The sequence below is a fragment of the Haliaeetus albicilla genome, chromosome 10 (assembly GCF_947461875.1).
Source record: "Haliaeetus albicilla chromosome 10, bHalAlb1.1, whole genome shotgun sequence".
Classification (NCBI taxonomy): Eukaryota; Metazoa; Chordata; class Aves; order Accipitriformes; family Accipitridae; genus Haliaeetus; species Haliaeetus albicilla.
Genome location: NC_091492.1, coordinates 2,614,234 through 2,628,909, shown reverse-complemented (window position 1 = coordinate 2,628,909; position 14,676 = coordinate 2,614,234). Strand labels below are relative to the sequence as shown.

The 14,676-nt window shown below is 45.8% G+C and overlaps 2 protein-coding genes across 6 annotated transcripts in view; one reads left to right on the top strand and one right to left on the bottom strand.

Annotated features, from left to right (window-relative positions):
- The window catches only part of JPH3 (junctophilin 3), a 59,041-nt gene extending 56,236 nt beyond the window's left edge, over positions 1 to 2,805 (top strand). For both annotated transcript variants that reach the window (XM_069793313.1, XM_069793314.1), the window contains one exon: positions 715 to 2,805. In XM_069793313.1, coding sequence (XP_069649414.1) covers positions 715 to 795 — 81 coding nt within the window. In that variant the 3' untranslated portion in view covers positions 796 to 2,805. The remainder of the gene's footprint in view (positions 1 to 714) is intronic.
- A 6,363-nt stretch (positions 2,806 to 9,168) lies between these two features.
- Positions 9,169 to 14,676, bottom strand: part of KLHDC4 (kelch domain containing 4) — a 28,834-nt gene continuing 23,326 nt past the window's right edge. For 3 of the 4 annotated variants that reach the window (XM_069793315.1, XM_069793317.1, XM_069793318.1), the window contains 4 exons: positions 13,106 to 13,314; positions 11,340 to 11,742; positions 10,079 to 10,195; positions 9,169 to 9,769 (listed from right to left, as the gene is read on the bottom strand). In XM_069793315.1, coding sequence (XP_069649416.1) covers positions 9,594 to 9,769; positions 10,079 to 10,195; positions 11,340 to 11,742; positions 13,106 to 13,314 — 905 coding nt within the window. In that variant the 3' untranslated portion in view covers positions 9,169 to 9,593. The remainder of the gene's footprint in view (positions 9,770 to 10,078; positions 10,196 to 11,339; positions 11,743 to 13,105; positions 13,315 to 14,676) is intronic. The other variant, XM_069793316.1, reaches the window with a different exon arrangement.

Here is a 14,676-nt window from a genome sequence, read left to right as displayed (position 1 = left end):
CCGTATGCTGGCCTGACTTTTGCTGTTATCGGGATAACTGTACAAGCAATCATGTTTATTGGGAAATCTCCTTTGAAGACTCCTCCAAACCATCCCCAAACAACTATATGATCCAATACAATCTTTTTCTTTTTTTTTTTTTCCCCCCTTTTCTTTGACCACCCCGGCTAAGCAACCAATTTTAGTTACTCTTTTAAGGCCAGATTTCCTATATACACGACATGGGGGAGTCCATGTGCAACTGCTGTCTTAATCGGTGGGTCCGGCGGGTGTGCGTCCAGGTCTTTGCTTGGCAGACATTGGGTCCAGGGCTCGCATTGGGACTTACGTGCCATTTGTATCTGCTTTTGCAGAATCGGAGGGCTGCCTTAGGAGGACATTGTGCTTAGACGAAAGAGCTAGGGGTGACCTGTTTATTGTCACAGGGATGGAGGCAATAGATCTGGGTTTAGTCCCTGCTTCTGCTGTTTGCTCACCTCTAAGGGGAAGATCTTTATTCACGCCTTCCTCACTACGGCAGCAGCCTGCAAAAATTCAGTGAGGGTTACCAAGAGCTTTGGGATCGTTTGCTGGAGGGTGTAAATCAGCTCGTCTGCAGCCCTGCCTGCCCGGCAATATCCCAGACCCAGCGCAGTGCCTGACCCCTGCTGCAAGGCAAACTTAGACAGACTTTCAATGCGCGTTCTAACTCCTCTCCTTCTCTTTCTCTTCCAGGGCTCGGCTCCCATCCTGGTAGTCATGGTGATCTTACTAAATATTGGAGTCGCCATTTTGTTTATTAACTTTTTCATCTAATTCAAGACTGTCTTGTTTGCAAAAATAACAGTTACATGTATGAATGGGGGAAAAAAAAACCCAAACAACAACAACAAAAAGGGAAAAATCATAACTCGAACTGTCCTATGACAATTTCCAAGTCTTTTCACAGAAGAACAACAAACGATTGAGTCTCACTCACAGTTTGCCTTTTTTCCTGGGTAATGTTTTTTGGATTTTAGCCAAAATTCTTTGCTTGTATAACACTATGCTGTGTGGCATGGCAAAATGCTATCAACACTCTGCCCCCCCAACACTGGAAAGGATGAGAAGGAATCCCAACAAAATAAAACCTCATTTCCCTTCCCCTCACCCTCCAAAAATATATTCATAACAACAGTAATGAACCCCAAAATGGAGACTAGATGAGGGGACCATGGGGAGAGTTTGTCTGAAGTATGTACGGGTCCTGGGATGCTCCAGGCCGAGTTTCCCAGGGAAAATCCACAACAGCTTTAATGATAAAGTAAATGGGAGAGAAAAGCAAAATCAGGCTTTTCTTCCTTCTCCCTTCACAAATGGAGAAACGTTGCTGTAAGAAGGAGGAGAAGGAGCACGGGGAAGGCATGAACCCTGTCTAAGACGTGAAAGATGGGAGAAGGGCAACGGGCCCCATTTTGTTATTCGTTTTTAAAACAAAGCAGCAATTGGTGTTTTGCTAAATTTCTTGGGGCAGGGGGGGAAATAGGGAACACAAGGTGTGAGCAGCAGCCCCACCACCCTCCTGCCTTCACTCCTCCTCCCCAGGCTGCTCCCCACCCATGGCAAGGCTGGAAAACCACCCAGTGCTACTTTTAATTCACAGACAATTTCTCCTGGGTAAAAATGTGTACCTGTATTCCCCCCAAAAACTTGCAGGCACCTTCAGCAACATGAATTGAATAGCTGCTGGTCATTGTGCCGTGCTCGCCAACACACGACGAGCAGCGTTACTTGGGCATCCCATCCCAAACATGTGCATGGACAGAGATGCCAGGGAGCAGACTGGTGGGGAGGGATCGGGCAGAGAGGGCTCAACTCTGATCCACTTAGGATAACAATAAAACAAAATAAAGCAAAATAAGATAAAACTGTTTTTCAAAGGCATCTGGGGAGGAGTACTGGAGCATGTCCCAGAGAGGAGGGAGAGGGTGGTGGGTTTGTCTCTTACATCTTGCTGTGGACTGTTTCAGACATCATGCTTGGGCTCTGAGCATGTAGTATTTTGCACTTTGTAATGCAGGATGTATATTCCAGCTTCCAACATGTCCCTGTAAAAAAAAAAAAAAAAAAGAAAAAAAAAAGAAAAACAAAAAACCAAACATCATTGGCAATGGCAGCCTCTAAGGATGTATTATTTTCTTTTTTTTTTTCTATGTCACTTAATTTGTTCGTTTATACCATCTTTGTAATATGCCTGCCTTGATTTTCTCCCCTCCCCTGTCCCCACTGATAATATGCATACTCATTAAAGATGCCGTATCCCTGTTCTAAGCTGTTATGGTCCCAATCACAAGAGTGTGGTCTTAGCTCAATTGCTTGGAAGTGGCCGACATCCCCTCGCTTTTCAAAAATGACTGTACTGTTTCCTCCCCTCCCCACGCCGTCTTTCCCCACCATGGAGATCGGCTTTGCCGGTGATCCACCAGCACCAGGTACGGTTCAAATGGTTTGTCTGGGATTTGGTACATCCAGGGACCAAATTTCACCCTCAGTTCTACCCACTGCAGCTCCATTCAACAGGAGAAGGGATGCAAGTGTGGCAGCAACCCGAGGGTGGGATGAAACCCATATACAGATATATTTGGGGGCAGAGGGGGGGAGGAGGGAAAAAAAATTCTTCCTCGACATTTCACATCCAGAGTTGTTGGGTACAGCCCTGACTTGTGGACTCAGCTTTGCTTTGCTTCTGTTTTAGCTGTTTCTCTGCTACCTTTTCAGCAGATTTCTTATTACACTGCACTGGATTGCTATATTTTTAACCAGAAATAAACTAAGGATTAGAGCATGTGCCAGTTAAATTCAGTTCTTTTCCTTACATGGTCTTATTCCCTCCTGTTGCAGTTTTTCTTCCTTTTTCTTCCTTTCCCTTTTCAGGCAGAAGGCTATGGGTGGACAGGGTAAATGATAACTGAAGACAGCAAGACCCCCAGTAGCTTTTTAATTTCATTTTCCACAGTAACTGTCCATCGTCTTTGTACCTTTTCCTTTTTTTTTTTCTTCCGTTTTTAACTTCTGGGTCCTTAGTCATCTTTTTTACTCTTGAATGCTTGCTGCATACTTGAAACGAACCAAATAATACCAGATTGTGATTGCAGCCCTAGGAACTCATCCATGTGTTTTGTAATCCTGGTTGCAACTCTTTGTAAAGACTCTTGAGGACGTTTTTGTACGTTCAAGTGCATGACACAAAGGTCCTGCCAGAAGCAGCTTAAACAGTTACATGCAAACACAGTAAGATATTTAGATATATATAAAACAGCACAAAAATGCCTCTTGTTATCCATCAAATAAAAGTCCTAGTGATTTCATGACTAGCTTTTTCACACTGGTGACCGACTAGTTATTCCTGCTCTTGCCCATGTACCAGCAATTATGTACAAACACAAATGCAGCTCCGATTTTTCATCTCTTTGTTCCATGGGATAAAACCTCAGTCGAGGTGAGGTTTGTTCAGTATGAAAGATAGCCGAAGACTAATATTCACTGGCTCCCAAACCACGTGTTTAAAAATAATGATTCCTTTATTAATCACAGGGAACTGAGCAATTTGTCTTAGTTCTGGGCTTTTCACATTTGCCCAAGGCCAGAAATAGTCTTGAGAAGTAGCCCAGAGAGAGAGGTAATTCAGTATATTTCCCTGCCTTATGAGCCCTGGATTCATGCATATCTACCTAAAGCACATTAAAATGTCTATCATCATGGCATATAAATCTGTGTAAATTGTCCATACCTGCTGTTTTATGTCCACACTGACAGATGCATGTGAACAGCTGAAGGTTTATGTAATTTTTTTTAGGCTGTGATGGTATTACGTTCCTACAGCAGAACAAGCAGCACCTGAAACACAAGGAGGGGTTGGGGCTCAAGGAACCAGCCCACCTCCTGCCATCGCAGCAAAGCCATTGGGAAAAGGGGGACCTGTCCCTCCCTGGGGACACCCAGGTCCTCTGGCCAGCCCCCACCTGTGCGAGCGATGGGCTGGTTCAACACCACATCTTTGGAGAAGGCAAGAAGGAAGGAATACGAAAAATCCTCCGCCTGCTCGTGCCACGTCAGCTTCTCACCAGCCCATCTGGCGTCTGGTTTGCTTGTACCCGAGACCTAGATTCTCCGAGAGCATTGGGACTCTCCAGGGCCTGATCTTTCACAGATACTGAGCTGTTGCAGCTTCTATTTGCCTTGTGTGGAGTTATGAAGTACTGCTGGAAAAAAAAAAATATCCAGACTGCAACAGAAGGGGAGGGGCAAGAGAAGAAATAATGTCATATCCATGATGGTCTTAACTGAAACCCAAGGACTAATTACATGTCCTAACAGGCTTTGCCAAGTTAAGGGAGGATGGAAAAGTAGGAATTTTTTAAAACTGTCATAGGGTGAGGTTGACTTCAGAGATTTGTGTGAAAGCAGAACAGAGCAGAGGCCGGCCTGGATCTCCTGCCCATGCTGCACAGCTTTGCTGCGCACGGGTAAATTGTCTGCACAGAAGATGGGCCTTGCAGGATCTTGATATGGTGGCAAGTTTTCCTGGTGTGGGGAAACTGGTTAACTCCTCACACAGCCCCTAAATGAACTGCATCACTTCTGTTGTGGCCTATCACTGACCTTCACAGCCAGGCTCCTTGACCAGCTCTCCACTGAAGACAACCCTGAGCACAGCAAACACTGGATAATGTGCCTTTGAGTAACAGATCTACCAGGACTATGCTTCCCTCAGAGGCATTTCAAGCTCTCAAGTTCCTTTTATTGGTTTGTTTCAACTAATATTAACCCACAGGCACTCAGCTTCAGCACTACCACCAACCTGTTTTTCCTGCGTATGCATAATCACCTCATTACGTTTCAACAGGCAATGAACCCCCACGGCTACTAATCAGTGCCCGAAGGTCTGAATATGTAACTTGGATACATCATGAGCTGTCTCTTCACTCGAAGCATCTCAGAGGTCATGATCCATAAAGTTAAAGGAAACTTCGCTTTCTAGGAGTTGAGAGATGCTGAGTGTTGCCCAGAAGCTTTTGTTGAATGGATGGCTTAGAAATGCTGTGGTGGATTGCGCATTCCCCATCTGGAGGTGTCTAGATGTGTTTAGAGACTCACATTCATGCACAGGTGCTACTTGCTCAACTACACTGCTACCTGGTAGACTCGCAATCCTTACCATCTGCCTATTTCCTTTTATCCCCAATTTGGGTACACTATTAACAGCATTGATAGTCTAGCAAGGTTCAGGCTCTCTTACAGGCTCGCTTGTTTTAACATCCAACCCCTTCCCTCCTCCATAAGAGCAGCCACCCCCGCCCCAGCAGTGCTGCATTTTGCTATCAGGTGTTCAGTCTTGTTGGAAGGGAGAGCTGCAAGAATTACTCCTGCAAGCAGCAGGAGCACTGCTCCCCAGTCCCTTCAAGGTGGAGCATGTTTCAAAGCTCTCTTCTCGTTTGTCTGTAACGTTAAGTCACTGTGAGTTAGTGACGAAGGATGCTACAGCTGTTGAGCCAGCAGCTGTTTCCCAGCAGAAGCTGAAGCATTTGATACGCTCCCATTCCCACCCCCCCATCCTTCAGAGACCTACATTTGTAAGAACATGTGTGTCTTTAGCCTTTCTGTCTTGCTGACAGACACAATGTGCTCAGGGCCATTTAGTACTGGTTGGACCCACCCATGGTATTGCTGGAGCAAGAAAGCAGAAGTTTTGCCAATACAGAACAGACGATGAATGAACCCAGATTCTCTCCAAGACAAATGAGGAAGGATGAGATCAGCCCAGCGTGTGCAGAGGACGACAAGCCTGACAAACAAGCAATTTGCCAGCAGAAGAGTTTAGGACTGGTTTATCTCCATAAGCCACCACAGCAGGTAGGCAGCGCTGTGAGGAGACGAGCAACTCAGCATGACTGAACCAAGTCTTCGCTATTAGTAAAATCCCATGAGCAGAGGTGCCAGGGACGGTCTTTCCATCTACAAACAGCATTTATCTTTGGGTCAGCCCAATTACCCCGATTGCTCTCTGATAAAACTCCACAGCAAGTCACGAGCTTCCTTGCTCGTTACACTGCAACACACACGCTGATGTGAGGGAGAAACAATCCCATGTGTTACAAGCTAAGCTTGAGTTAGACATGAAACCACTAACCTTCTGCTGTGGCCTTTTTTGTGCAACCCCTGAAGTCAAATGTATTTCAGCTGGCACTCTCCTTTACTCACTTTTTCCCTTCCTAGCTGTGCATGTAAACATAACAGAAAAATCCAATTTCACTGTGTTGCTTACAGTGCAATTACAGTGTGTGTGTGGCCCAAAGAAAGGGGATTACTGAATAAATTTTCCTCAAGGAGTCAGTTTAAAAAAAAAAAAAAAGTTATTTGGCCTTGTCTTTTAGCTGAAAACAACACCAACAGCTTGATTGTTTCCAGATATAATAATAAACTGAGGTCTCTTTCTCCTATGTAAATGTTTATACATTCATCCCTTTACAATGAGATGGGCAAAAGCAATGGTGTGATGGATGCCAAAGGAATAATTGAATTTTATCTGGGCATACATACATTAACAAAAGGACAAGCTGTTCTTTGTACATGTCAGACAGGAATAAGTACCCTTATGACCGACAGTGCTGGAACTTCTCAGTTCCCAGTTTCTGGAATTTCTCCTAGTTTTCCTAGTTTCACCAAGTTCTAGCCCTGGCCCTTCTCTTAGGTATCATTTTAGGCAAGCTGTTTCACTGATGTGTGTCTGCCTGCAAAATACTTACCTTCCTCTTTAAGATACTTTTGGACCCAATGCAAGAAAAATGACCAGAGATCTGATCCAGCAACCCTGAACAGGCTTCAGTGGGCTTTCAGCCAATGCTCAGAGAAGCAAGGTACCGTTAAAGTTTGGTATCAAAGTACCACAGTTTACATTTCTTAAGACCACGGCAGAGCCCATCACATTCAGACCTCCTCTGCAAGCACTTAACATAGTAGTAGTAATCAGTCATCCCTGCTTGGGTTTCCACCACAGAGAACTTTTACCTTTTCTCAGAGGTTTCATTTGCTTAACCAACACGTGACAGCTTCCAAGGCTTCCACAGTTACACCAGCAAGAGATGGGCCAGGGTGTCCAGACAGATCTTTGGCTGTTGCTGGCTGCAGGGCTCAAGAGAGTGCTGCATTTGTCTTGTTCATTCTGCTGAGCAGTGGCTGCAGATGCACCAGAATTAATTTCTGTCTCAAGTCCAATGGCTGCAAATGCTCCAGTGAGAATGGACGCCGTGTGCATTTCAGTCCCCGTGCAGGCTGTTCCAATTACAGTGCTACAGCCTCATTTTGTCAGAGCTGACAACCAAGCCTCAATTTTCAGGCCAGGACAGTTTGCCATGGCAGCAGCCTCTCATCATGCAACCTAAGGATGGCCACCAGAGCCTCCTGAACCAAGCCAGATGATCAGCCGCAGCCTATGCTGGCTCATCCAAAACCCCAGCTCCAGGAGGAACTGAAGCAAGCTGAATGCCCAGGTCAACCCAACCTCCCAGCAGAACGATGACAGCCCTGGGAAGCCATCATCTCCCCTGCAACCCACCTCCAAAGCCCTCTCTCCCTCAGCTCTGCGAGGCAGGCGGCGTGCTCCCCATGGGAGGCCACACAAACAGGCTGCTGTACTGCTTGCAGGAGCAGGACAGTTGGCCCATCCTGACTCACAGGTTCCTTGGAAGCGTGTCTCTTCCAGTCTATGCCTTCTCCAGTCATACCTAGCTTGGCACAGAGCACAACTAGGACTACGTTCCAGAGCCCTTGAGGAAAAGGTGAAAGGAGAAACATCAGATTATTGTTGCACACACTCCAGCTCATCCGATGCACCTAGTTCCCTCATCCAACAAGTCTCTCTAGCAGCGAAGGAGGAGGGAGAATCTTTTCCTGCGGCTGCAGCAGCACTGTACAAAACTATCCTTCATCCTTGGCACTGCTGCAACCCGGCTTCAGCTGAGGGAAAAAAATTCCTTCAGGGTGTATATCTGTATTTGAAAAGGCAAAAAATGATAAAGTACACCTGGCAAAAAGGGTGTTTCCCCTGTCTGGTTGGGCGTTTGGAATGGAGTCCTGTGCACAGATGCTGTGATTTTAAAACCACTACTTTTCAAACTATAAATAAATAAATAGCAATAATAAAAACAAAATCTGCAAATGCAACTCAGTGGCAGATTCCCCAAAACATTGCACAAAAAGCCTCGGATGTCACACACACACACAAAGGATCGAATGTCAACGAGACCAAGGTATTGTAAACTAACCCAAGTGACAGGACAAGAGGGCAACCGATGCTATTAGCCAAGCAAGCGCTACGGATTCTTTCCTGTTGATAACAATACATGGTTTGTTTTCACCTCTCGCCTGTTATTTTGCATGGAAGGTACTTCCCTATCAAACATGTTTTTATCTTGACAATTAAATCACATTGGCAGCCTGCTCTATTTAATCTTTATTACATTCTAATTAGCCTTGCAGAACTTAGCACTGCTCTCCTGAGAGCTGGTTCCCTGGTGATGCCCCTGCCAAAACAATACCCATGGCACCCTGAAATTTCTCTGCACAAGGACAGCCAGTGCCTTCTGGTGTCAACACAAGTCATCACTTGTTTGCTGCAACAGACACACTTGTATCCCATCTGTTGTCCCTATGGACCACAGCACTGCTCTGCTGGAAAGAAAGCAATGCCTTGAAGAGAGGGGCTGAGTCAGGAAGCAGGGGTAAAAAAAAAAAAAAAAAGCCTTTGAGAGTGTCGGTCCACTCCCCCCTGTCCTCAACACGCCATCAGGTCTCATGGTAGGACACTTCACTGGTCATAAAGAGTTCACTTGTAGGACAACTGCTTTCTTGGCCAACATGTGAGAAACTGAACAGGGAGAATCCACAAGCAAAGGCAAAACCCGCTACAGCTAACATTAAAAAGGAAGAAACTCCTACTGTTACATGCATCAGGGGTTACAGTGGCTCTCATACAGCTAAGTTATGAAAGGATTCCCAGGTTTCTCCAGGCAGTGCAGCCACATCTCAGAGCTGCTGGTGCATCTTACGACCACTACCTGCATATTTCACAGCGGGAACAGCGATCCCTCTTTCACAGCAGGAGAAAAAGAAGGAGAAAAGCTAGGAAGGGTTTAATTGAGAAAACCAAGATGATGCAATGAAGTAAGTTTATTGCAGAAACACTTGGAGACATGTTCCGGCCCCAGTCAGGGTAGGTAATTTGGGACCAGTGAACCATTGTGATGTGCAGTTTGTCTTGACAGACTCAAAACAACTTTTGAACAAAAATATGACAGTACCGTATAGTCCAGCCTCTGCAGAACAAGTGCTTGGACAGCAATCCTGTTCCTCAAGACCCTCCCACAACCTCCAGGGGAATAACAGCATATCCAGAGCACTAATCAAGTAGGCATATTGAGACTGGTCAGCCCAGAAGCACTCACAGAATAGGCAAAAGCTGGAATGCCAGGACGCACTCTGGACACGCTGACTTCCTGGCACATCAGGCTGAGTTCAATGGAGCTAACCACTGCTCCCAGCATGTCTCTTCACTCACAGAACAGCCTCAACAACACCTAGACCGAATCTTCATAGAAAGTCTTTGCCATGGCATGTGCCACTTTTACCACCTTCTTCTCCTTGGCATCCGGGCCCATGTTGCTGCGGGCTAGTTTAATCCAATACTGCTCCGTCCTGGACAGATAGTCTGCATGCTTCTCATCAGGCTGAACAGATGGGTGTTGCTCCTCTCCTACACAATGGAAGGAAGACAGAAAGAGAGGTCACAAGCAGCTAATGAAGGCAATCTGCTCTTCCATGCATCAACCCGGCCAAGACTACTCTTCAGCTAATGTGTTTACATGCAATAGCCTAAAAACTCATCAGTAACTCAGGAAATTTCTATTCTACCCTGAGAGCAGTGTAGTATGAAAACTTTGCTTTCGCTGGAAAACTCACCTGGATGCCAGTGAGGCCTTCCAGGCTGGCAGCAAAACGAGCAGGTATTTTACTAAACCCCACTTTATATTAGCATGAAGACAACATTCATCTTAATCATTACCTTCCTCATCTTCACTCTCCTCTTCAGAGCTCTCCTCTTCCTCTTCCCCTCCCTCTGCACCTTCCATATCATCATCCTCTTCATCCGACTCCGACTCTTCCAGCCATTCTTGTGCTTCTTTGATAAGAAAAAAAATAGAAGAAATAAATAACAAGCTGTTTCCTACTCCTACACCCAGAACTGTCATGAAAGATGCCAAGGCAAGGTCAGACAGATGTGCTCCTTAAGAGCCCTGCTGTATTCATTGCCCTTGCAGATCCACCCACTGTACAGGGCCTGGCTCTAATAGGGAGCAGTGGGAAGAGATGAAAGAGAGTCAGGAAGACGTGAACAGCACAGAACAGCTGTGGAAGAAAAGCTGGTTAGTGCCCATGCTGACGAGTCACCTCCTCTCCCTAGCACTTCATGGTTCTGTGATCACGAGCAAGACTCCTTCCTTTCCACCCTTTGCCCATTATGCACATGCAGACTGTGAGCTTCCAGGGCAGGGGCACCCTCTTTTCATGTCTCTCTACAGTGCCTAGCACATGACCTGGGCTGAATCACTTAGCCACTACTGTAAGAGATATGTTGCTGTAAGACAGATCCCCATTTTCTTTCAATAAACAGTAGAAAAATCCGTCAAATCTATCTTCATTGAGGTCTCTCAGGTAATGCTTTCTGCAACACTACTGAACACTCATGTAATGACCATGTAGCCAGGAATTCAGGAACTGACTTCTGTGCTTGCCACAGACCCTGAGCCGGCCTTCCCAGCTTGAGAACAGCCCAGCAGGGTATTCGGAGTACACAGCAAACATACTACATGTTTAAGGTACAAAGAGATAACCCTAGCTAAAGCCCCCGTGCTTTGCAGTACCCAAGACCCTCACTGCCCTGAGAAGGTGAGGACAGGCAAGAGCATACATCCCTGTCCTCTGCTGAGTGGACAAACATGGCACAGCAGGACTTCCCAGGCCAGAACTTGCCACCAGTGAACAAAGATGCTCCAGGTACCTGTCTTGGTTTTCAAAGTAGACAGACCAGAGCTCACTCTCTACAGTGATCGCAAAGCTCTGGACCAGACAAGTTTCTGCAGCAACAGTGATCGTAAGACACTACATATCACATACTCCCATGCTTTTTCCTGTCCAGGAAAAAACACTGCTTGAAGACTCATCCCCACCCCTTGAGGAAGCTCCGTAGTTGTTGGGGTTTTTTTCCCCTAGTGTACTGTTGCTACACTAAAGGCAGAGAGATCGATCCCACCATTAGAGCTTACTTGGATCCATCTCCACTAGCACCTTCCATTCTTCCATCTTGTGTAGGTCGATGCTGTAGAGGTCACTGAGGGTGAACTGGCGATCGCCCACCTCAAACATTCCCCCATACACATAGAGAACCCCATGCTTCACCGCCAACATGGCATTCGAACGTGGGCATGGTTCCACTTGCTGGCTTAAGGCTCCATCTTCCTCCTCCTCCTCCGATTCAGACCTCTCCTTCTCTTCTGCAGGTCCAGAGATCACCTGCTTTATTGTCATGACAGTCCCATCTTCTGCTACCACCTCTTTGACTATCTCCACCGGGCCTTGTGGAGATTGCTTCTCCATCTCCTCATCTCCAGCACCCTCTGCCTCAGCTTGTCTGCCACGTCTTCGCTTCCTCTTCTCAGATTTTGGTCCCTGTTAACAGGAGCAAGGAACAGAAAGAGGCTGCGTGTGAATTGTGTGCACCTAATAGCATGTACAGCAGTTAATACAAATACTGTGGATGCTGCTGGGAGGGAGGGGGGAAGACTTCAATTATTATTCATTACAATTGTAAGTCTCAAGTGATAGGTGCAACCTCCCACTCAGCGTGAACTTCTACCAGCCATAAAACAAGGAGCAATGAAACTCCTGGAGAACCCATGGTGGGGAGTTGCTTCCTCTATTAATGGCAGCATGTGCTGAAGAGACAGAGAACAGCTCTTTTGCTCTCCTTGCAGGTGCACGCAAACACACACATAGTCCACTAGTCTGTGACAGGAACAAGAGAAAATAACCCACCATTTTGTGAAATCAAAACAATTGCTGGGTGCTAAATTACAGTGCATTAACAGGAAGCACTCCGGGTCTTCGAACTACTCTTTTAACGGGCTGGAAAACACTCAGCTAGAAAGGCAGAAGCAAACATCCAAGTGCATGTTTGCCTGTTGTTGTGTGATTGACCTCTCCTTTTTGAGAACAAACCCAGAAACAGTGGGGGTGGAAAGAAGGAAGCTCAACCAGGTCATTTCCACCTCACTTCCCCCTTGAGAGTGGTTCAAACAAAATCAAAGATCTGAGCTGAGGGCCACATTTCTGAAGTTCTTATGAGCTAAGGTTAATCTTTCATCTATTCTAGTAGCTCATCAACACTGGGGAAAAGAGGGAGGTTTGTTGATCCCAGTGCTACACAAGATCTTTTCATAGTAGCTTTTACTGAACCATCTCATGTCAGAATTACACATTTGACCTGGAGCTGGCCTCCAGTAAAACACCATAACTATGTTTTCATGCTGCTTTGTGTCATTTTGCATTACACAACAATGGGGCACATGCAGCCTGAGTTCTAGACGAGGGGGATTGCCTCCTGAACCACTCTTGCTTTGTGCCCAATCATCAGGGCTCAGAGGCTTCCTCTCTCCCCAGACGGGTGACAGTCTGCATCACACTGTGGAAGCAGGGCATGGTGAGCACAGGGAGCTAAGTGGCAGGAAAGGAGAAGGGCAGCATGAAGTTAAGAGAATTCAGCTGATCTGGTAGCAAAAACCTGCTAGAGTTGCACATCCACAGCTTCATTTCTATAGTCTCTCCCCCTCTTCACTATCAGTGGGTCACAGATCAAAACAGCAGCCACACCTGGTGGCTCAGCTTCTGGAGCACCCTGAGTTATTAGAAATAGAGCTTGCTTCACACCGTGAGAAAGCTGTATGAGGCCAAAAAAGGCCCAAAGAACATGTGTCAGATCATCAAGGAAGATCAGTTTATACTCAATATATCTGTGTTATTTTTAAAACAAAACCTTTAGCTGTCCAGGAAACCAGCGGTTTTTCCCAATGTCATAGAAATAAATATCGTTGAAGAAGTCTCCTTCAATGCTCTCTTCCTCTTCTTCATCATGCACGCCTCCAAACAGAAGGGAGCGGTTATTGGGACCAATTGCCACGGAGAAGCCAGACCTGGGAGTGGGTTTCACTCCGGATGGGTTGAGCCGACTCCACGCCCACTTGTCTGGTAATGGATAAAAGCAAATACGAACATCAGCAAAGGAGAAACCTGATCGTTTCCATAACTTCAAGGCCCTTCAGTACTCCAACAAGTAACTCAATGACCTATTTTGGACATTCTCAGAGCTGCATAGTGCACCTTCAACAACAGTGTTAATCAGAACCACTTGCATTTCCACTTCAATCACACAGCTAATCTGCACATCCCTTCTATGCTTAGAAAGCCATTTTGTCTTCAATAAAAGCAAATGCAGAGAGTTCTCTTCAGGGTGTGCTTTCTGGGGCAGGGAGCCTCTTGAAAGGTGTATACACCTTTACAGGAGGGTGAAGTTCAAACCAGAATTGATTATAGATCTTTGAGTACCAAGGAAAGGTACCTCAGTTATCCCGTGAAACCCACTCTACAAGATTTTCTCCGCAGGTCCCTTCTACTGCAGTACCTTATCTCCCAACTTGCACCACTGCCTTAACCCCAAGAATAAGTACTGTTAATTGTAAGGAGACCCAACCACACTTTAAAAAAGGGCTCAGCAGCGGGAGAAGGCTTGTGCTCTAAACCCTCTGCTTTTGCTCCAATCCCTTCTACTTTGGATTTAGAGCGAATCCCTAAAATGCAGGCTGGGAGAAGCATACGCGTTGGCTAGGCACTGTTTCCGAAGGAACCACAATTTCAAGAAGATAAACTATAAATAGGACATAATGCAAGCAGTGTCTGGAATCCAGACAATATATGTGACCAACCTCCTCCCCAAATCCCACTTTAAGAAGGTCAGGTTTAAAGAAATCCATCACAATTTTAACATTTTAGAAATTCAGCTCAAAGAAGATTGTCCCATTCCCTGAGCCAAGGACAAAATACGCTCTCTCCTAAGGAAAGTGATGGAATTCCTATTTCTGGGGACATTCACAGATAAAACAACCAACCAACCAAGAAATCACTCTTGATAATATCCCTGCATTACATAATCTCATGAGATCACACCCCAGTCTTCTCTCTTAAGAGTCTATAAGTGAGCCACCACTACCAAACAGAGTTTGTCAAAACAGGAATTTCCAGCCTGTAGAATTCTGAAATCCCAAGGATTTTCTGTTGTGAAACAGAAGAGCAGTGATCAAAATGTCCCAGAGAACAGGAATTTCAAAATGTTGTTTTAATTCCCTCCCACGCATAAACCAAAAAAAATCCCTAAAATAACTTTTCTTGTAGTTTTTCCTGAAGCTGTCTGTGCAGGCCAGAGCTTCTCACATAGTTATGCAAGGAGCCTGGAGACCCTCCACTCCATCTCAGACTATTCCAAGACCAACTAGGAGGTGTCAAGATAGATGATGCTGTGAGCTAGAAGTGATTCTCTGACAAAAAGCATAC